Source organism: Calonectris borealis, chromosome 5 (assembly GCF_964195595.1).
Source record: "Calonectris borealis chromosome 5, bCalBor7.hap1.2, whole genome shotgun sequence".
NCBI lineage: Eukaryota > Metazoa > Chordata > Aves > Procellariiformes > Procellariidae > Calonectris > Calonectris borealis.
Window position 1 is genome coordinate 29366264 of NC_134316.1, and position 22211 is coordinate 29388474.

General features: G+C 42.6%; 3 protein-coding genes across 5 annotated transcripts in view; all 3 read left to right on the plus strand.

The window, feature by feature from the left end:
* SNX6 (sorting nexin 6) overlaps positions 1-1879 on the plus strand; it is a 29514-nt gene extending 27635 nt beyond the window's left edge. For all 3 annotated transcript variants that reach the window (XM_075151679.1, XM_075151677.1, XM_075151681.1), the window contains one exon: positions 12-1879. In XM_075151679.1, coding sequence (XP_075007780.1) covers positions 12-65 — 54 coding nt within the window. In that variant the 3' untranslated portion in view covers positions 66-1879. The remainder of the gene's footprint in view (positions 1-11) is intronic.
* A 310-nt stretch (positions 1880-2189) lies between these two features.
* On the plus strand, positions 2190-8193 carry EAPP (E2F associated phosphoprotein). Its single transcript, XM_075151682.1, has 6 exons — positions 2190-2315; positions 2983-3164; positions 4496-4594; positions 4956-5079; positions 5940-6059; positions 7581-8193. Exons 1-6 carry the CDS (start codon positions 2242-2244, stop codon positions 7843-7845), a joined length of 864 nt encoding a protein of 287 aa, XP_075007783.1. The 5' UTR covers positions 2190-2241; the 3' UTR covers positions 7846-8193.
* A 3262-nt stretch (positions 8194-11455) lies between these two features.
* Positions 11456-16101, plus strand: SPTSSA (serine palmitoyltransferase small subunit A). The gene is made up of 2 exons (XM_075151683.1): positions 11456-11638; positions 14852-16101. Exons 1-2 carry the CDS (start codon positions 11536-11538, stop codon positions 14953-14955), a joined length of 207 nt encoding a protein of 68 aa, XP_075007784.1. The 5' UTR covers positions 11456-11535; the 3' UTR covers positions 14956-16101.
* Positions 16102-22211: the final 6110 nt, after the last annotated feature.

Genomic DNA, 22211 nt, shown 5'->3' on the forward strand with positions numbered 1-22211 from the left:
TACTTTTGCAGGGTAACTTACAGCTGCTGCAGAGCTGCCTGGCAGTGTTAAATGGTGACACATAAGCTACGCTCCGTCCTCCCACTAACAAGGGCTGCCCTCCTCTGGATTTTGTTTTCATGACTTTAAATAGGCATTTTACAGAAAACATTTGACAAAGTGTGCATAAGGAAGCTCCTTCTTTCAAAAGAATTAAAACAAACACCTGAAAGTAGCTCCAGACTATAATGAAGCAACAGCATACTTGTTATACGTACATATTCATGTTTATTTAATCACTATATGCTTTCATTGTTCAGAAACCAAATGCTCTGTTTTTGTGAAAATAGCCAATATAATTATGTTCATGTTATGAATACTACAATATGGCTGCCAATCTTATTTACCTTTGTAAGTAATTTCTGAAGTTCACCATTTGAAGCACATTGTTCAAATGGCCTAAATATACCATTAGATATTTGAATATTGTTACTATAATGGATTGTATACACTGTCTTAGTTTTTTTCCATGTACTGATATCAAGAAACTTAATCTTTTTTTCAATTGTGAACGTTTCTTAGAAATTTTGGAGAACTTTGTGTAACCTTTATAACTATGATTTGAAAAGAAAAGCAAATGCATTAGTATGTTTGCCTTAACTTGTAGACTAATCCAATTATTGTAAAATAAACCATGAAATCGATGATTTTTCTAAAATTATGCAGACATTGTATCATCTGTAAGCTTAATATTTTCTAGTAAATCAGATTAATTTAATTAGCTTTTTCTCTATTCATCCTGTAAAGCCATTGAGTAAGTATTGGATTGTTCTGACACTAAATACTCACCCAGTAATTTTTCACTTGCATTCTCAGGTTTATCCGCTTGCCTATCCATTTGTCTGTGACTTTCCTATCCAGTGTACTTAAATTGTTTTGAGCTTGGTGGCTGACTCTGCAATTTCTTTGGCAGAAATGCTTTTCTGAGAACTTCTTGGGTTTCTTCCCAGGAAGGGGAAATAAAGTAGCAGAAGGGAGTTCAGAAAGTGCGTAAAATATCAGTGAAAGGTAATACTGTGCCCCACTTTGATACAGGTAAGAAGCTTTGCTTCAGAATATAAAAAGTAAAGGTATACCCAATAAACGAATGCCTGAAAAGGATCTCATTCTGCTAAGTGGACTTGAAACTTAGAGCTATGAATCCGCTTTATTTGTTGTATTGCTTTGTCTCTCTTACTTGAACCATGAAACTTTTCCAAGAGGGTGCTGTTCTGTTGTGTAATTTCAGGATGTCATAAAATTAGGCTTTACTTGAGGAATTCCTCTTCACAGTGGGATTGCTGCTTTTTATGGGTATGTAGACCTTCAATGGAGCAGCAGAATTCTGGGTGAATGGGGTATTTGGAGGTGGGGATCGATGTAAGTCAATGTCTCTGTGATTGCAGACTCCCTGTACTGCCGCACAGAGGTGTGCGGTTTGGTTTGGGTGGGTGGGGTTTTTTTTTCCCCTCAAATAGGGTACTTACACTGCCGCTGCCACATCGGAACATTTCAAAGGCAGAGAAGTTTCTCAGCTGAACGTGCTGTTTGCATTGTGCATTGAGTTGCGTACGCATAGCCTCAGACTTTGATTACCAGTGGCTATTAGCAGCTCGTCTAGGATACGTAGTATTTTCCAGCAGTGACTGCTACAGTAATACTGTGCTGTTCATCTTCCAGCTATAACAGGTTTAATTCCTAAGGAACTAATCTATAAGTAGACTATAAGGGACAAAGATTACAATGTATATACAGTTAACAGAATTGTAAATATTTTAAGTAGGATGTGGGAACCGTTTTTAGATTAGTCCTCGTTGTTCGGTGTTACCACCTCATTAAATTTTTTCCAAGCCTCTCGGTATTGGGTGTGTCTCTTACAGCTCGAACCCCTGGCTGGCTAACGGTGAAGAAAAATACTTAAAACGTGACCCGAGGACTTGCAACTCCACGGGGAAAAAGGAGGAGCACCGCCGGGCCGGGCGGCCGGTACCGGCCCCGGCGGGGGGAGAGGAGGGGAGCGCGGGGGCCGCCCCTGCAGGCGGGCTGCCCGGGAGCCGCTGGGGCCTCGCCGCGGGCGGAGCCGGGACGAGGCGGCGGGGGCGGCTTCCCCCGGCGGGGGCGGAGGCGCGGGGCGGGGCGGGAGGGGCTCGGCTGCCGGAAGCCGGCGGGGCGCCCGGAAGTGGCGGTGCGCGGGCGGCGGCGGGCGGGTCGTCGGGCGCCGCCATGAGCTGCCTGCGGGAGGAGGACGACCCGTACGTGGTGGAGGAGCCCAGCGACGAGGAGCGAGCGCTCAGCAGGTGCTGGAGGGCCCCGGCCGCGGGCGGGCCCGGGGAGGCCCGTCGCTGCCCTGCTTGAGGCGGGCGGGCCGGCCGGCCGGCGGTGCCTCGTCCCGGCGGCAGCGGGCCGCCGCTTCCCTCCGCTCCCCGCTGTCGCCTGGCGTCTCCTGGCCGGAGTCCGGGGAGGCGCCGCGGGGCCCGGCGGGACGGCAGGCCGGGGTGCTGGGCTCCGCAGGTGGCGGGGCCGGCGGTGCCCTGCGGTGCGCGGCGGGGCTCCCTCACGGCCCGGGCGCTGGGCAGGGCCCCGGCGTGCCGGGCGGGCGGTTGTGGGAGGATCGCTTCGCAACAGCCGCGGCGATCCTCTTCCGTGAAAGCGGAGTATTTGCATTTCTAGCCCTGCAAGTACCAGTGTGTAAACGGGTCCTGCCCCTGCAGGGAGGCTCGCTGACCAGCGCTGCAGAGGCCTCGCGGCAGGCCGCAGCCGGCCCGCTGAAGCTCCTTTGCATTAAAACCAGAGTTTTCACACCAACAAGATAATAAAACATTTTAATAAATACACTTCCCATAAACACTCGAATAAGTGCTTCCTGGTGCACCCACACAATTCAGATGTTCGTTCTCCAAATGACTCGGTCAATGTTTTAAGCTGGTTATCGTAATTAGGTGTGTAACGCTTAAATATTTGTAGCTCAGAGGATGAGGTGGATGTGCTCTTACATGGCACTCCTGACCAGAAGCGGAAGCTGATACGGGAATGCCTGACTGGGGAGAGCGAGTCTTCCAGTGACGATGAGTTCCAAAAGGAGATGGAAGCGGAACTGAACACCACCATGAGGACTATAGAAGGCAAATGGAAATCACCAGAAATGGGTAAATCACACTTAACATCTGCTTGCATATGAAATCGTGAGTTAAGTGGTGTCCATTTAAGATGTGAAGTTAATATATTAATCTTGTGGCTAGCGGCATGTGTGGTGACAGTCGAGTGCCGTTTGAAGCCTACAGAAAATCTTAAAATGGCTGATCTGCAGAAACGGTCACCAGGTGCCACTTCAGCGAATGCGTCTGTTTCATCTTTCTAAGACTTCGATTTTGGTGTTTCTGAACTTCTGATTTCCTGCTTTAATATGATTTCTCTTTGTTGGATCAGTCGCCTTTTTTCCAATATCTCTATAACTTCTGTTTTAAGTTGTTCTTTCACATGTATTTAGAAGCCTCTTGAGCCGGTTGTGGTCTCCTGTACTTTGTCTAGTGGCTCCGGATGCTATCAACGTTTGGAGCCCTTTCTTGAAGAAAGGAATAGTGTATGGTAGATTGAGATCCCAAATCAGTTAGGGGAAAAAGTCAGGAAGAGTATTAATCTCTCCCTCCCTTACCTGCTTAAAATTACATGTTACATCAAATAGTAAAACTGTACTAAAGATATATGTGTGTTGGTGTTTGTGTGCTATGGGTGCAAGAGATGGATTGCTTTGGCATTTGAAAAGCATATGTTCTTTTTACCTATTACAAAACACCTAGTAAAGTGTTCTTAATTTCCTGGACAATCAACGTAGTGTTCACTTTAATGTAGGGACTTCACTCTGCATTCAGCAGGTTTAATAGTTTTATCTATCTTAGTGGGCAAATCTGATCTGTACGTTTTAGTGTGCAATTAAGAAGATGTAGCGATAGTAATACCACCACATCCATCCAGCATCAGAATAGGATTTTTGGTGTAGAGGCTGTGACAGATGTGCTTGGCAATTCATCTGCGTCTTTTTTGAACTTCCGTGGCCCTGAAATTTTGGGGGATTTTTTTAGTGAATTTTATTGTAATACATTGTGAAACAATGTGCCACACCTGTATTTCTTTCGCATGACTGAAGATTTATGGAGTGTCTGAGATTGTGTGGCAGGCATATTTGATGCGGTGTCCTCTATGCCTACGGGAGAAAGTTTCCCTTGAACTGTACCTGAGGTTCATCTCGGAGGGAGTGAGCAGCTTTGCTCTGAGAGAGCAGCTCTAAGTGAAATAACACAAGCGATGTGGATGATCAGGATGTGGGAATAAATTGGGAGAGCTGTTACTTAACACACCCAGATAAAGCAGAGCACTTCTGGACAGAGTAACTTGAAAACGAAGGTTTGTTCTGGCCTGTACGCTTGCTGTCCTTTTGGTGGGGTGTTCTTACCACTTCTCTCTCTAATTTCACACATAGGTACTTCCTCAAGTAGTGGGCAGACTGGACCTGCCACCACTTCAAAATACTATGATGACATTTACTTTGATTCTGATTCAGAGGATGAAGATAAAATAGGTAAATGGCTGAGGAGAGGAGGGAGGAGGACACCTTTACAATAGAACTCTCAGATCCTGTAGAGTCCTCTTGGGGGGGATCAAAGGGCTGTTCCTGAAGGTGGCCTTTTTGGGGGGAATTACCAGCCTATATCATCTCAATGTAGTTCCTGCAACTTTGTGATGTATCCCAATGTATGTAAGGCGCATTAATGCTTTGGGGTGGTGCATTTGGAGGAGAGATGTGCTAGACCTTTATGTTTTAGTTTAGATTTATTGTGAGTATGGAAAAAGAAAAATGAAAAATCGGTATTTTGATTATCTAAGCGGAGAATTATCATATGTCTGATGGATGTAACATGTGCGTGCACAAATCTTTCCAGTTACACAGGATGTCCGGAAAAACAGAAAACAGCAGCAGCGTCGGATTCTTTCCAATGATGAATTGCTATATGACCCAGAAGAAGACAGTCGAGACCAAGAGTGGGTAGACACACAGAGGAGGGGGTAAGAGACCATAAATATTTGAATTGTAGGATGCTTAACATAAAATGAAAAATTTAAATGAAAATGCTGAATATAGAGAAGAAGTCTATGTAATGAAAATATTTTTTTTTTTTAGAATTTACAGCATAGAAATGTAAAAGCCTGTAAAATTTTTACGTGTATATAATGGAAGTTGAGTCTTCAAAATGACACAATTCAAAAACTTGCAATTTTTTAAAATGAAAATTTCCTAGTTTGGTAAGCTAGTTTTGTCTGTAGATCTCATCTAAACCACCATATCGTGGTTGAAAAGGTTGTAAGATTTGCTAATTTTGATTTTTAATGCCCTACGATACTAAATTAATATCCGTTCCTGTTAAATATTGTATTTATGGTTTTGGAAAACTTTGAATTTAGCAAGCCACAAAATGTTCAGATAAAATAGGAACAGCACAAAGCAGTTTTACTGAGAGTTTTTTGATGGGTGAAGGAGAAAAATGGTTGCTGCAGCAGAAGTAAAATTCTCCATGTAAGTCTGTTGAAAAAGATAACATTAATGCATGTTGCCTGCCGAGATTGCATTTGAGACAACTGCCTCATCAGAGGAGGGGGTTATTAGGCACAAATTCTCATGCTAGATGTATTTGTTTCACCAGATAAGAATCCTCTGTACAAAGTAAATGAAGATACCGGTATGTGTTTTTTCCCCCAGTGTATTTATTTATGTGCTTTGAGTTAGTGAAAAAGGTGTCCAGAAGGAGACAAACATTTACTGGTGTATTTTACCATAAAAAAGGTTTGGAAGTTGAATTGATATATCTGACAACAAGAGCACGTAATTTCACTTTTTGTCTCTCCTTCCTCCTTCCCTGAATTGGTAGGTACCGTAATCAAAGAAGAGTGCCGCAGCAGCAGCAGGCAAGACCTTCAGCTGTTCCAAATAGTGATGCTGTTTTGAATTGCCCTGCTTGCATGACGACATTATGCCTGGACTGTCAGAGGTAAGTGGTGAACAGTAAGGGGTCTTTTGGAATGTCTATTTTTTGGTCAGTTGAATTTTTAGTGTTTCAATTTGATCAATTGATTTGATCAAGTCTGTCTTGCGAGGTGGAGCTAATGAAAGAGAAGGCAGGTATATGTGAATCAGATTTAGGGGTGAATGCTAGTTTGTAAGAATGATGATCAGCTTAACCTGTAACATGGAGATGAGGAAGAACGGGGTAGAACTTTAGCATAGTGGAGAAGGTAAACTATAAAAAAAAAAATTACACGGAGACTAAACAAGAAGTTCAGAGTGAGTTATGGGTGATGTTTTTTGGGTTTTTTTTGAAAAATATGTTGGCTTGATGTTTAGAGGCATAGAATTATTCCAGGTTAACCATTATTTTTCCGTGAAAGTCCCTGTTCTGGGGAAGATTAAGCAAAATCAAGATAGTGTATTCTTACTTGGTTTGAGTTTTAGCAGTTGTGATTTTGAGTACAGTTATATTAAAAAGTGCCTGGAAAGCATTTAGATGAGAATGTGCAGCTCTCTAGTATCTTGACTGCACTGCAAACCTAGTTAGTACTGCTAACCTGTGCTAAGGAGAGGACTCTTGAACTGGGAATAAAGGAGAAAGAAATCTTGTGAAATGAGGAATAAACTACCTCTCATTTATTGAGTGCTTTTGGTGATTGAGGATGAAATTCCACAGGAGCCTAAAATCATCTAAGTACTGGGTGCTGTTTCTCGCTCTCTTCCCTTTGCTGGCTATGGTATTCCTTGACCCTGTTCTATAGTTAAGTATTTCAGTTTGCCAAGCTGACAGAAAACTGTCCATTTTTATTGTCAGACTAGTCTTTTGTTTTAATAAACTGAAATAGCTCAGCACAGAATTATACAAGCAGTAAAGCCAGCAGAAGTCGAGATAGGACTTCTGCAGCCACCTGTTATGTTGGTTTAGGCTGCTGTAAAACTGCAGCCTGAGGGATGCTGTGTTGAATTGAATTGAACTGCAGCCCTGAATTTTGCTATGTACTCCAGCTATAGAGTTGTTATACTGACGACAGCTGAAAATACATTTTATATTTTCTAATAGACGTGCTTTTTGAAGCGGGATGTGTCCATGTTTGTTATTTATAAATAAGGAATTTCAGGCTTGCAAGACATTTTAGGACATAAATGCCAGTATTTGAGTCATTTGCACTCACAACTTCATGATCTTTTCCCTATCATCAGCTATATGTAGCAATGCATAATTCTGTAGTACCAATACCATTGTACTCTGGGGTGTTTATTTTGGCCAGAACCAGCGTGTTTTTAAAAACGCCTTAAAAACAAGACAGATGGCTACAATTCTATTTTTTTATGATTTTTGTAGTTGTGACTTTTGTTCTGTTTATAAAACCTCGTATTTATTTGGCTTTCAGCCCTTTGGCATGGTACTTCCTATCTTTAATCCCATTTCCAGTGACGGTAACTGATTTCTTGGAAGCAGAGTTTTACCAATGGTATGACTTGCATTTTCTCCCCTTCTCCGTAGACATGAATCTTACAAAACACAGTATAGAGCAATGTTTGTGATGAACTGTGTTGTTAACAAAGAGGAAATTCTGAAATACAGAAAGAAGCTAAAGAAAAGAAGTAAGAAAATGAAGTACAGCAAAGAAACTACCTCTATGCAATCAAATCAAGAAGAGGAGGAAGTGTATCATCCCGTATTATGTACTGAATGCTCAACTGAAGTGGCCGTAATGGATAAAGATGAAGTTTTTCACTTCTTCAATGTTCTAGCCAGCCACTGCTAATGTGCAAAAGCAGGGGAAAAAAATCCTGCACTGTTTGATACTGTGTGAAGTATCAGAAATGCAGGCATGTTAGCCTTTTTTAAATATGGTCTTTTAAATGTACATTTTTGTTGGAGAACTTTGTAATGGTTGGATTTTTGCAAAGTTTACGAAAGGAATACAGTTAACTGCGTGCATTTGAGAGCAATATTCTTTCACACTGTCAGGTGGTTGCATCATTGAGGATTTACAATTTTGTAAATATAATGTAAGATCTGTGTATTATGATCATTCCCTGTATATATACTACCCATTATCTCAATATGTATTAGAACTGCTGCTTAGAATAAATACTGTATAGTAACTGGTTCTCCATAGCTGCATTGGTCATTTCTGTTGACTTGCGGAAACCGGACTCCACAGTCTATGAGATTGTAAAGTAGGTATGTTTATTCAGCGCTGGGCAGCACGGGGGATAGTCCCACCAAAGTCGTGCGCGCCTCAACGCGGCACTTACCATAAATATATACAGTAAAACATTACATATTCATAGAGTTTCATAATACGCCTATACATATGCATGACCTGTCCCCGCTTTGTATTAAAATGAGTTCCAAGAAGTCATTTCCATAGACCCCTCCTATCCGCGCTTGCGCATTGCCTCCTAGTGGTGGTCGTCGGGGGTCGTGGGGATGAAGGTTAGTGGTTCCTCTTCATCACCGCTAGTAACCTTTTGTTCTTGCGCAGGCTCAGTTGGCATGTGGCTCACTATGGCATGTGGTAAAAACTCTCAGTTGGGATGTTGGGCTTCTTTAGGCTGGTATTCTTGGTAGATTTGCACACCGGTAGGTTTGATAAAGAAGGAATTGTCATCGCATTTGGATTTTTGGCCCATTAAGATCTCTAAAATGGAAATTTTTATTTATACAGAGTGGAAGATTAGTATCGAGTTTGCTGGCATGGATCATTCTGGCATGGATCATTTAAATCAACATATTGATGCTTAGTAATACAGTTAAGAGTTTTTAATGTAAATATATGAAGAAAATACTGGACTTTTTTTCTATCGTCCTTTTTCCTTACGACAAGTTTTAAGAAGAAATTTATGGTCAGATCTATTATCATAGCAGTAGTTTGTGTGCTTTTTCTGTTTCTTTAGTACTTCTATAGCTTTTTTATTGAAGCATAAAGAGTTTCTGCTACTTGATATTTAGACTTCGTGCTTAGTCCATGAAGCCACTGCAATGTTAGCAATGGATCCTTCCCTCTCTTCCTCCAGGCATGCTCCCAAGAGGTGAACTCTTGTTTTTTATTAGTAAGCAACGTCTCCTCTTTATAGCCTGATATTTTTTAACACTTCACTTTGACAAGGGTCTGTCTGAAAAAAATCTCATCTTTATGCTTTTTCTTTTACTAGTACTAGGAATAATTTGTTACATGTGCTTTGAGAAATTGTCAGAAATATTTAAACTTAGGAGGTAGGAACCTGAAGAACATACTTCTTTTGTGCCTTAGATGATAATAAAATCTTGAGACTCTTTGGTTACCTTTTGTAGTCCCTGGTGCTGTATTTTACTAAACTACACACACTCATTCTACACAGTGTTACGTGGGATTAGGAAGAAAAAAATACATTGGTTCTTCTGTCAGGATTGCATGAAGAGAACACTGACTTCCTGTTTTCAAGTCAGCAGAAACTTAACCTCTGCTTGACGAAGTGGAGAACTGCTGAGGCAGCTGCTGACCGCCTGGTTGGTTAGCACGGTATGCCTTCCTCTGCACGTGCAACCCACGATCAGCATTGAGCCATACTTGTTTTGAGGCTTGGGATCTGCCTGAGGTAAGATCTCAATGTCGTCTTTGCTACCTACAGTCAGACTGATCAGTGGAGTGTCTGACTTGCATATTGACAGCTATGGGATCATCTGAAGCGGGATAAATTGTTACTGTGTGCCATAGCCAGGAGGTGTGTAAGGAAAACATGGAACATACAGAGAACTGTTTCTTCTTAGTAGAAGTGTGGAGGAGCAGATGTGATGGAAGATAATAGCCTGTGCTGTGGGCCATGCTGGCCTCGATGCAGCTGTCTTCACGTTCCAGGTGAAGCCCGAAGGCTCTGTCTAGTGCCAGGTTAAGGGTCTTTGCACTGAGCTACTGGAAACATGAGCATGCGGGAGTGTAGTTCAAGGGCTCAAGTGCCAAGGTGGTAGGAGGAACAGTAAGTGATGGCAGTCCCTAAGCAGGGGTAGAATGGAGCTGGCGAAGGAGGAGAAACTATAGAGACGAGTATTGTTAATTTTCTTAAGGGGCTAACTAGCAAAAAAACTGTCCCATGAAAATGCACCATTCTGAAAAGGTGTAAGGGGCCTGGGCACCACCTGGTGGGTTTGGGCAGATGTAGCAGGAGATTTTGAAGCTGGCATGCCCCAACATTACCTTTCCTCTCATCTCAGGTACTTTCTTGCTGCTGCTTCTGGCTTGCCCTATCACTTGAATTGCAGAGCTGCTTCTTAGGAAGCATTGGAGCAGGCAGGGCTGGGACTCGTTTGCCCCATATTGATAATGTTCCTGCAGCTTTGAACGGGAGTAATGCTTTAGCTGCGCTGAATACCCCACTTGGCCTTGGACTTTGTATGTGTTTATATAGAAAGGAAGCTTTCATGATTACCACCACTTTTTCAAGCAGCAACACCAACACAAGACTCCTCCAGCAGCAATTGCAACAAGCAACAGTGGTCTTGGACAGGGACAACAGCTCCTGTAGCCAGCTGTGTGGGGGTATTAATCATGTGAATGCTCTCATTTCTTCTTCTTGTGCTGAAATAAATCTGCATAGATAAAGTGATTACCACCACTTCCAGCAGACTTTCAACTAGTGCCTTCTAAACTAGGTTGCCAGTATAAACTTTCTAATCGTGCAGTCCCAGGCCAACCTCTGGGAATTTCTCCTTATCTTGGGTCAATTAGCACTCAGGGCAGGGGTGTCCCACACCCTCTGGTTTCTGGCCCCAAGTGCCTTAGGGAAGTGCCAAGTTAGCAACAGTTACAGTAAACAGTTGGTCTATCGCCTCTTTATTTTTCCCATTCATTCGGGATTAATCTAGTCAGAGTTGCCGATGTTAAGGTCTCATTTACCTGAGCCATGTTTCTGACTGGGCTTGACCCTCGGACAACTGAAGCCACTGAAGGCTCCTGCAGAGCATTTTTGCCGCGCTCCCCGCGGGCCCAGCCCAGCACAGTCTTCGGGTCTTCCGTGATTCCCAGAACGTCAATTCACATTAAATAGGATGAGGGAAAATCGGCTGCAGCACCATCTTCCTCGGTATGACTCGGGCCGGCAGCTTACTCCAAGTTCATGGTCAGCCGTGTAATTTAATCAGCTCGGACACACACTGGCACACACCGCTGGGTTTTAAGGTTCTGCGGGGCACGCCAGCGCCGCTGTGCCGCTCTGCGCCTCCGCCGTGCACCGCTGGACGGAGGAGCTTCGCTGTGGCTGCGCAGCGCAGCACCCTCCGCCTGAGGCCCCGGGCCTCGCCGCCTCCATTTCGGGGGGCCGCGGCCGGGCGGGCGCGGGGCGGGGCCAGGCTCGGCGGCGGCGGCGGCGGCGGCGGCGGGAGGGCGGGCCCCGGGCTGCCACCGCCCCCCGTCTCCGCTCGGGCTGGGCCGGGCGCAGGGCCGCTGGCGGGCGGGCAGAGCGCGGGGCGCGCCATGGCGCTGGGCTCGGCCTGGAAGCAGATGTCGTGGCTGTACTACCAGTACCTGCTGGTCACCGCGCTCTACATGCTGGAGCCCTGGGAGCGCACCGTCTTCAGTATCCTTCTGCCGGCGGGGCCTGGCGGGGCGGGCCGGGCGTGTGTGTGCGCGGCGCTGGGGGCCGGGGGGCTGCCCTCCCCTGCCGCGTCGTGCTCGGCGGCGGCTCCGGGGCCGCCCCGAGGCCGCCGGGCGGGTGTGGCGGCCCCGCCGGCCGTGCCGCCGCCTCCCCGGCGGGTGCGGTGCCGGGCGGGCCACCCGGTGCCGGGGAAGCGCCTGGGCCGTGGCCGCGCTGAGGGCGGCTGGCCGCCGGCGGGGCTTTCGGCGGGGCGAGGGGCGGCGGGAGGAGGGCCGGGCCGCGGCGGGGGGCAGCTGGCCCGAGGCGCCGAGCGCGGCGGGTGCCCGCGGCGGGCAGGGGAGCGGCAGCCTCGTCACAACTAACGAGCTGCCCGGGGAGGGGAACGGTCCTCGTGCGGGCGTTCCGCATCCTGCCCCTGGGCGTCCGGCGATCGCCTCCGCTGCTCCTCGGCGTCAGTTTGTATCTCGAAGTTGTTTCTCCTTCAGTTTCTCTTCTGTAGAGTTACGGTAGTTCTTTCTCCTGTCTTTTGCACTGCCATCTCAAGGTTTGTGTTAAGGACAGGTGCCTTTCATGAATTCTTCTGCATTTTTGCCTAGTGGAAAGTAAATGTGCACGCTGCAAAACCTTGCAAGCGTACGTTTGCATGGTGCTTTGTCACATGATTTTTATTAGATGAGTATTTAATCCTCGAGCTGGTAAGTTTGCTTGGCTCTTTTGGAGTGGAAGAGCTTGATAGATGCTAATGTGAAGGCATCTATATAAAGACTATTTATAGGTTTGCTTCTTTACCCAGCGCTTTCATACAGGCAGTATATTCTCTCAAGTGTTGTTTTGGCATCACAAATATTTTTCTCTTAAGTGTGGCTGTTTTGATCTTGACTTAAAATGATGTCTCATGTGCATGACCCTGAGCCATCTCCAATTAATGTTGAGAGGCAAAGAGGGAAATTAACAAAGAGAAGGGTGTAAGTAGTAGTGAGAACCTGCTTTTACTGACATACTGGTCAGTTTTGTTATATAAAACTCGGTTGCCCGAGTTACAGCTGTGCAATTAGACATTTTTTCCTGTGTAAAGTCAGTCAAAGTGGAGATAACTTACTATTTCTCTTTTCTAGTATTGATAGACTTACTGTGCACAGTTATTTAGGTAGGAGTTCTTATTTTCAAAATACTATGTTCCCTGCTAACATACCTTCCTCTTTTTATGCCATGTCTGTATCCTGAGGAAACCTCATCTTTGCTTTCGTTGCAATTATATTAGTTATGGGTATTTTTTTCCCCTTTGTGTTAACCATGCAGCTTTTTAACTTGTGCAAAATATTTAAGTAAATCAAAGTGTGTGTGTATGTTTACTTTTATAAAATACTTATATTGGGGTGAAGTAATTGCCGCTGAACTTACAAACGTCATAAGTGGCACAAGTATCGCTTGCAATCGTGGGTCAGCAAAACTGTTTTTTGTCCTCAAACTGGACGCTTTCGCCGTAGGTGGGCCAGGTCTGCTGGGTGCTGTACAGATGCGGCGCGGACACAGCGGCCTTGGGAGCTAACGGCGTGTGGCTCTGCTGCGTCTCGCTGCTGCTTGTGCTCCAGAATCAGAAGTGAGCGCTGGTACGGAAATGTGGATTTATGAGTTGACCTTCATTTTAGTATCTTATACTGTATAATCTTCTGGGACTAAAAATACACCAAGAAGCTAGTATGCTCTAATAAGCGCAGCTAATACCTCTGCTCTGCCACGGGGAAGTTGGTCGTAGAGCATTTGTTACACGTGTGCTGCGGTGACTTGATTTCTCGAAGACACAGAGCATGTGCAGCTCCTCTGGTTTCACCTGTGGAAACTGAGTCCAGTGTTATCACGCTTGTTAATCTCCAGTGCTTTTTGTAGTGTTTCTGTCTAAGTTTACTGAATCTCTGCAGGTAGTTGGATGAAGTCAACAGGTTATTATTAATTTAGAGTACTTCTTTTGAATTTCTGAAACTTTAAACTTCGAATGGCATAATCTTTCGGTAAGCTGATGCCATAATTTCTGTAGATGAAGCTTTGTGAACCCTAGAGCTCGGCAGAGGTCCAGCTGTATATGCATTATAAGCTGTCATCTCACTTCTCTATATAAGTTTTACAAAAGGTCCCTGTTAGGAGTTCAACTAAAAAAGTGGTCGTCTTAAGATTGTTTAGCAGATAGCTTTACGTGAAGTTTGTTTTGCAGTGTGATCCACTATAGTAAAGTACTAGTCTGGAACTCCGTCAGGTCGACATTCAGGGCCCCGTCGAAGCGCAGGGAAGCCGTGATGGAGGACACGAATAATGAGTATCTATTTGTTTAAATACGCAAGTTGACTCCAGGCCATGCTGATGCTCTGAGGCTTTGTGAGTGAAATAGTGTTAGAAAGGTGGGTGTCACAGTGTTACTCATGCTTTTCATTCTTCCTGCAGTTTCTATTTCCGAAGTACTGTCAAATGACACATAAATTGAGCTGCTTGCCCATGAGGAAGGGTCTGAGCATGACATGCAGATGGAGAAACGGACCAAATAATGTAGTGACTTAAAGCATAGAGGACACAGGCAGCTAGAAATGGATTTGAGGTTTCCTGACTTTATTACGCTAACAGTACAACTTTCACACCAGATGTATTTTGTGCATCATAAATTAAATCTATTAGGTCATACTATTCCAAGAAGTTGAGGTCAGCATCTAATGCTGTCTGCTTAAAAATGAGTAGTTCATCCACAACTAAGAACTCTTATTCAGTACAGCTACTCATACTGTGTTTTTGTTTTGGTTTGGGTTTTTTTGTGATGGTTGACTTTTTTCTGCTTGGCTGAATGGGGCTGGCTTCTGCAAGACTTGCTCAACAGCTGGGAAGATGCATGTAAAAACTTGTATATTCTCAGTGCCTGTTTTCTGTTCCTCCATCACCGTTCCCACACTTCAGCATGTCCTCTTGTGTCCATGACAAGGCAGTGGATAACTTTGCAGGGCATCCTCCCATAATTCAGCTATAAATCGCTCCTACCAGTTTTCAGTGTTCCGTCATTTTTTCCTGCAGCTGTAATTGTTGAATGCAGTTGACCCCGTCTGATTTAAAAATGTAATGTTACAAGATAGTTACCAGAAAAGTTTTAATGCTATAGTTATGTGATGTCTAATGCACTTACTATTTCAAATGCTTTTTTCCTCAACTGTAATTCAGATTCCATGCTAGTTTCCATTGTTGGAATGGCACTGTACACGGGCTATGTGTTCATGCCTCAGCACATCATGGCAATATTGCACTACTTTGAAATTGTGCAGTGATGAAGAACCTATTTTCAAGAAGTAATCGGGCTCTGAAATCTGGTCTGCAAAGAAGAATGAACCTCTTAGTTTTAACAAGACTTCTGCCGATGTCAGAAAGACACAATTATGACTCTGAAGACTAGGAAATGAGATATGTAGAGCAGGGACGTGAGATGTCCCCTATGTTGTGTTCATTCCTTTTAATTTTACAAGATATGCCCTTGTATAGTAGTTTTGTCTACTTTAACATTGTGATTGTACTTTGATATCAGTATTTTCTTAACTTTGTGACAGTTTCAATATGGCACTGTGAAAGCTTTTCTTAATTGTAATTTTGAGTAAATCTTAATTGCCTTCTATTTTTAATCGGAAAGTCATCTTATTAAATGGGGCTTAAAGCTTTTGCTATTGTATGGTATGTATTTGCCTGAATATTTCTATTAATGCGTTTTGTAAGAAAATACATCTAGATTCATATTAGAGACACGGATATATTCGTCTAACGCTATTTACAAAAGTTAGTTTGTATGACTGAACTCAGGTGTACTGTTTGCTGTCCAGACTCTGCTCAACAGTATATTTGTGCATATCACCTAAATTTGGAATTAGCAATTATTTCAAGTTTCTGTATTCCACCTGTTGGAGGAGGGCGGGGGAGGTGAGGCATTGAGACAGCGTGAAGACTCCATTCGTTATGTTTGGAGTAGTGCTGTGGTTCTGGGCTTTAGCTAGTGGGGAAAAAAGGACTTTTCTTTACTGACACAGGCCCACATAAGGCTTGGGATAGCACTTTAAATCAACCCTTTTTTTCTAGCTACCAATTCAATTGTACTTTTACAACTATGTATTATGTTCCAGTGGTTATGGTTTCTGCTAATTTTCACTCAACAGTGTAACTATGTCTAGGTTTTAAAGGGGTTTTCTATTGCTGCTATTGTTCCAAACATGTTCTCGCTACAAACGACCAAAACGTAGGGGTTTAAATGGACTTGAGTTACAACTACAGCAATAAGTAGCTGAATACTTGGCTGAAGTCCTGTCTTTTTTTTTAACAGGGATTTTTTTCAGTTTTGTATTCTGAAATGTAAGATGGTGACAACTTAACTTTCCTAAGTGGAGGATTTTTTTTTGTTGTTGTTTAAAAAATAAAAGTTTAAAAGCAGAGCTTTGATGCAAAACTTTCTTTGAGAAGTTAATGTGTTTCTGAATGCTGCTTGTTTTTTTCAGAACTTTTCAAAAGGTGAAAAATGATACTTGACCAACAAATTGTGATTTTTAATGGGCTAGTAATAATAGGTACTGTTACCTCTTTTATGCAACTTTATTGAAATCAGGAACTATACCTAAGTTGTACAACTAAATTGTTGTCTTTCAGGTTTATTTGATTTTCTCAAATGCATACGCATGAGAAAAGAGTTTTTTTCCCCCATATTTAAGAACTTCACAGGTATCTGATTAAAAACTCCGTTGTCGTCTTGGAGCTATAAACAGTGGCCATTAAACTTCCTAGGTGAACCCTAGCTTTACTGAAGTTGGTAGGAGTCTCCCCCTAAATTAGTGCCTTTGCTTAATAAAAACTGGCTATCTAAACATAGGTGGGTTTTAGGGTGGTGTTTTTGTTTTGGTTTTTTTAATGTATCCAGAGTTGTACATGAGTATTTTAAATATATATGGAGATAACGATAAGTTAACGTACACTTTTTGAAGTAATATAGCATAAATTCCTGCTGTCCATGGATTAAATTGGTACTGTGATGTTTCTTTGTGAACTACTACCATGATTGATACACATCTACTGCTGAGAAAGGGTTTCAGTTGTATGAGGCGGGGAAAAAAGCCCTTCTGTGCAGTGGCATTAGGAATGTAAACATGATTTTTAATTGTGAAAGGTTTTATAAAAGGGCTTTGATATACTGACTTTTATTATCTGTCTGCTTTTTGTTGAGAAAAAAAGAATAACCATAATCTCCAGTAACTTGGGGTACGTGGGAGTGGGCTTGATTGATATCATACGTGAATTCAATTTGCTAATTTGCGTACAGTCTTTTTCAGTATTTCTTTTTTTAATTATAAGTCAAGAATCTTATAGTCTTGGACTGTTCTTTTAGATTCCAGATACTTTGTTAAAGATGGAATAGTTTCATTAATAATATGCTATATGTTACTAGAGTTTGAATTTCTAGAAGAAAGTTTCTGCAACGTGTCCTTTTCATAAAGCTAATCTAGTGAAGAGATGGTTCAAGGGATGATAATTACGAAGCAGAGTAAGTTTTCTTCTTTAACATAAGGGTATTGGTAAGGATTTAATTAATCATTAAATTTGAATAATAAATGAATCATAAGGCTATCAAGCTGTTTTCCCACTGCAGCCTGCTTTATTGTTACGTTAGTTGGGGGATCGTATCCTTCTTACCATATAACTAAGCTTTTTCTGTGTAAGCTGGAGGTCAAAAGCAATTTAAATACCATTTGGAGGCAGCTGGTCAGCTATGCTTCTGTTTAAAAAGGTGACAGTAATTGAGCCATCAATGCTTTAGTTAAAGTTGGAAAAAATAATTGTGAGAAATAAGGAAAAAAAAAAATTTGAGAGCCCTGCAAGTGGCTTTATGTTAGTCTTTTAATAGTAATAGGTCTTGGGGTTTAGATTGAGTAATCAGAAATAAGCTTTTAAAAATGCATTAAGTGTGCTGCGGCACAACTGCTAATACCAGCTCCATCAGCCAGCCCCCGCCTGAGGCTGGCAAAAGGTGTGGCCGGGGCATCCCGCCCGGTGGGATGACTTGCTGCGCTGGTCGCCCTGGCAGGAGCCCGCGTAGCCTGCGGCCGTGGTGGCTTCCAGAGCCAGCTCCGCAGAGCCACCCTGGCTGACAGGAGGGCTGGGTGCTGTAGAAATAATAATTAAAAGCCTTTGCAGTAGGAGCTGCCATAACCAAAAGAGGAAACTGAGGCATAGTATTGCAGAAAGTCAGTCTGGAGCCAGAAACGGATCCAGGACGTGTGTATGTATGTCCTGGATCAGTGATGTTTGTGTGTATGTGTATGTATATATATGCTGTTTATTTCTTTTTTTTATATATATATATGCATATATATATAGCCTGTTTATTTCTTGTCAGAAATTATTATGTAGTAATTAGTTTGGAGATAGGCTGTGGGTTGGTTGGTTGTTGTTTTTTTTTCTGGTTTCTTAACTACCTTGTGAGGAAAACACCAGAGAATCCTAAATCGAGACTTTCTTGGCAAAATTTAGCAAGAAAACCATTTGTTTGTGGATTTTTGTAAATATGAAATATTAGAAAGGAATAGGTGTGAAAGGAGCACAGCACTGTGAAGTTCAGCCTTCTGGGATAGATGTGCATTGTATTACTGCCAATTGGTGCAGCTGCTATGACGTGAAGCATTGCCATGTTGCATTCAGGTGCGGTAATGAAGTGTGCATTATAAATACTGAAGAAGGGGTACCTGCTGTTAGCTAACAACAAATAAAGTTTATATTGAAGTGAAGAGACACAACTTGGAAAGATCTGATAGCATGGGGTTAGTGGGCGGTGCACAAAGTTGTGGGGACAGCAGCCACCCTCTGAAGTACCAGAGCAGCATACTCTGGAGTTGGGACCCCAATAAAAGTTTTCAGTGCCAGAAGTTCCTTTCACCTGCTAATTTGTTCATGTTTTCTACGATGCTATTGTAGGAAAAGTGTTTCTTTCCCTCTTGCTGACGTGTTATCCTGATACCAGTGTGTTTTTTTTTTGTTTTTAAAGACAAAGGCATGAAGCTGTCCATGTGGTTTGCATTGTTTCTCTGATCTGCTAGGTCAGCCTTAAACGGTAATCATCACTGAGCACAACAGCTGCTGTCTCTTCTGCCTTTTGTTTGTGTAACGATGGTTTAAGGAGAAAATCTGGCATCATAGTGCAGAGCTGGATAGAGCTGGATCAACCTTCCTTCCCCTGTAATGGGGAGAGATGAAATTCTAGATCAGAAATATCCCAGTGTGGGATTTCAGCAGAAACCCCTCTGCTTTTCTTAACCTTCATGTTCATCACATGATCCTCAAAACATCTAGAGTGTCCTAGCATGATTGAAGACTAAGAAATTATGATCATCTGCTCTCCCTGAGAGTTTGGCTGGATAAGAGCTGAATAGGCCTTGATGTAAATCCAATTTCTAAAGTATCGTTAGTCGAGCTTTTTTTTACAATAATTTTGCAATGGCAGCAGGTCTCTATCTCAAATGTTACAAGTACTTACGGTTAAATAAAATGGGGAATTATGTTATGCAATACCTTATCACTAAATGTTTAACACACTGTACAAAAGCTGGGAGGCGGACTTGGCTGAAAGTCAGACTCTGCCGAGGTTGTGTTGCCACAGACCTCTTGACAGTGCTCTCTGGATTTAGCGAGCCATCCAGCATGTACGCTTAACAGAATTCTGCTTATTTGCGGGTGGAGTTCCTGTTGTATTAAAAAAAAAAAAACCACAACCCAAAACCAAACTAACTCTAAGGCACTGGCTAGCACTTTATTTTGTAGGTAGTACTGCTTATTTTAATAGTGAATAAGATGATGATGATGTACATGTACAATTTATAAGCTGCGTCTGTTTATGGATCAGGTATTTAGACCTTATAATATGGTCTTTAGACGTTACTATAAGTATGCTTTATTTTGGAAGGAGCCCTGTCAAATATCAGAGAGTCTTGTTTTGCACTTACAACAGCTCCCTATGTTTTGCTAAGACACGTGGCGCCAGAAGCATACAGCTCCTTGGCATTTTGGAGTCTGTTACAGAGATTCCACTTTCCTGTGTGGGGAAGACCCTCTCTTAATGGCATTCTTCATTCTGGAGGAATTTTTAAATGAGTTACAGTGATTCTAATCTAAAATTGGTTCATTATGAGAAATCATGGGGACGGTGCATACAATGGAATTGATATAAAAGAAGAGAGATTGGAAATGAAAATGTTGTCTTTGGACAAGTGACAGGATGAACTGAGGGATGAAAATCCTTTTACAAAGCCTCTGGTTTCTGTGAAACTTTAACTCTAGCAAAATGGGATTTTCTAATGTTTTGAAAAAATGTAGGAGTTGTTTCCCTGAACAGAAAGTGTAACCTTGTTTTCAAACGGATGCTGATACTTGTGCTAAACCCCAAAACTTACTAGACAAAAGAAAGTAAATATTTCATGTAAATATAACAATTACCAAGGTAGGAGCCTTACATTACAGAAAAGTTGGTTTAAGGGGATGATAATACCACCCTGGTAATACCACTGCATATTTAGACTGTGTGGTTGGAATGTGTGGACCCATGGTTTCACCTAGGTTGGAGATCCTTCATGCCATAAAGGCACCTGCTAGCACTGGTAGGATGTCACAGTGGTTTATTTATTTATTTAAAGGTTTGGACTGATGGTGTTTGGGATTAGAGACTGAATAATCATCCTAAAGGCTTTACTGTTATATCTGTGTTACGTAAACGGATGTTTTGATGAAATAAACTGATGGAAAACCCTGTGGCCTCGACACCTGTCTTAAGCTAGACAGATAATCGTGGAGCAGTAATCGCTAAATTGGATATTGGACGTGCCAGTTGCAGACAGGTAATCGTGGAGCAGTAATCACTAAATTGGATATAGGATGTGCCAGTTGCAGCTACAAACCCTACGTAAGACTCTCGGAAAAGACAGTGTGTCCGTGTGGGGAACAGCCGTCCTCCGTGTTGGTGATCATGGTGGTGGTTTTCTGTCACAGCCTGTTACTGGCTGAAAGGCGCTTTTGTAGGTTGACAGAAGACTCTCTTTTTTGTCTTTTGTTGCTCGCTCTTAATCTTGAAGGGTGTGTGCTGTGCACAACATCAATCTTGTCACAGCAGTAGGTTTCATTAGGCTGGATTACATTGAGGGTGTTTTAACAGTGAAAAGTTGACTGATTTTGTAGGTAGCTCTTCTAGTCTTTATTGCTTTATATGACTAATAAACAGCTTACTACTATCTTCTCACAAAAAAATGAATCATAGTATTTCTTTTATTTAATCCTATTAAAGAGGTTATCCAGATAATGTTGGAGGAAGAAGCCCAAGATTCAATTTATAGTTGTAGCTAGTTGCTTTCTCATTAAAACTGACAGTTCTTGCATGTGAATCTTCATAAGCCTGAATGTTCCTGTACAAGCTCCCTGCTCGAAGATCTAGCTGATAGTTGGAACTAAAAGATGATCAACACTTCACTAATATTCATATGGTTACAATATCGTGTCTGACGCGTCTGGTTTTTATTCATGCTCATATCTGCAGGTGGAATTGCCTTGGCATATCTTGCATTTTGGGCTCCCTGCAATTTGAGACGGACAGCGTATCTCAGGCCCGTATTTCACGATGACGAGAAGATGTACTACACAGCCCCCAAAATAATTTTTTGGGAAAAAAATTGTCTTGGCAATGATTGATCTTATTTGTCTTTTCTGTGAAGTTTGTTTGCTTGTTTTGGGGTCTACCTGGGGAGAAAAAATTAAGTATTTGTGATCACATAAGAATTTAAACCAAAAATCCTCCCGCCAAGGTTTGTGTTCCTCTCCTGCTTCTGTAATGATTAGCTGTTGTCCTCTCTTCCATTTGGATTGTTTTTCCTTCAAGGTGTTCTTGCTTCGTATACTTCAAAAAGCAAGAAATTGATGCATCAGAACACGTTTTTCAGAGTTGCTGTTTAATACACACCAGTAAGATTATGAAATTCTGGAAGACATCTTTGCATTATGTTCTTGCTGGCATAATACAGCTGTGCTGTCAGATCACCTGAGGAGTTATCCAAAGGCATGCTTGGTCTGAATTTGAGTATCTAGTTACAGGTGCCAGACTCATGACAGCTCGTTCTTTCGCTTATGTTGTGTTACCGGCTCAAAACGAACGTTTTGGAGAGAAAGCCCCCTGTATTGCATCCCAGGGCCCAAGAAGTTTATATGCTTGGGTAATACTTGCTGAATTTTACTCAGAATTAGCAGATAATTCCCAAACTCAGGATTGAATTAGTGGGTGATTATATGAAATTATCTCTTGGTCGTTAGCCTTTTTTCAAAAAAACATCTTCAAAACCCCTCCCGTGTGATTGTAGAGTATTCCAGTAGGCTAGACAAAAAGTAGGGCTCAGATCAAAGTGACTGAGGATAAAGACCACAGAAACAGGGACCATATTTAGACGGTCTGCTGCACTCCTGGTATCTAATCAAATGGAAAGGTAGGCTCCACTGGAAAGTGATCAAGGGGCTATCTATACCC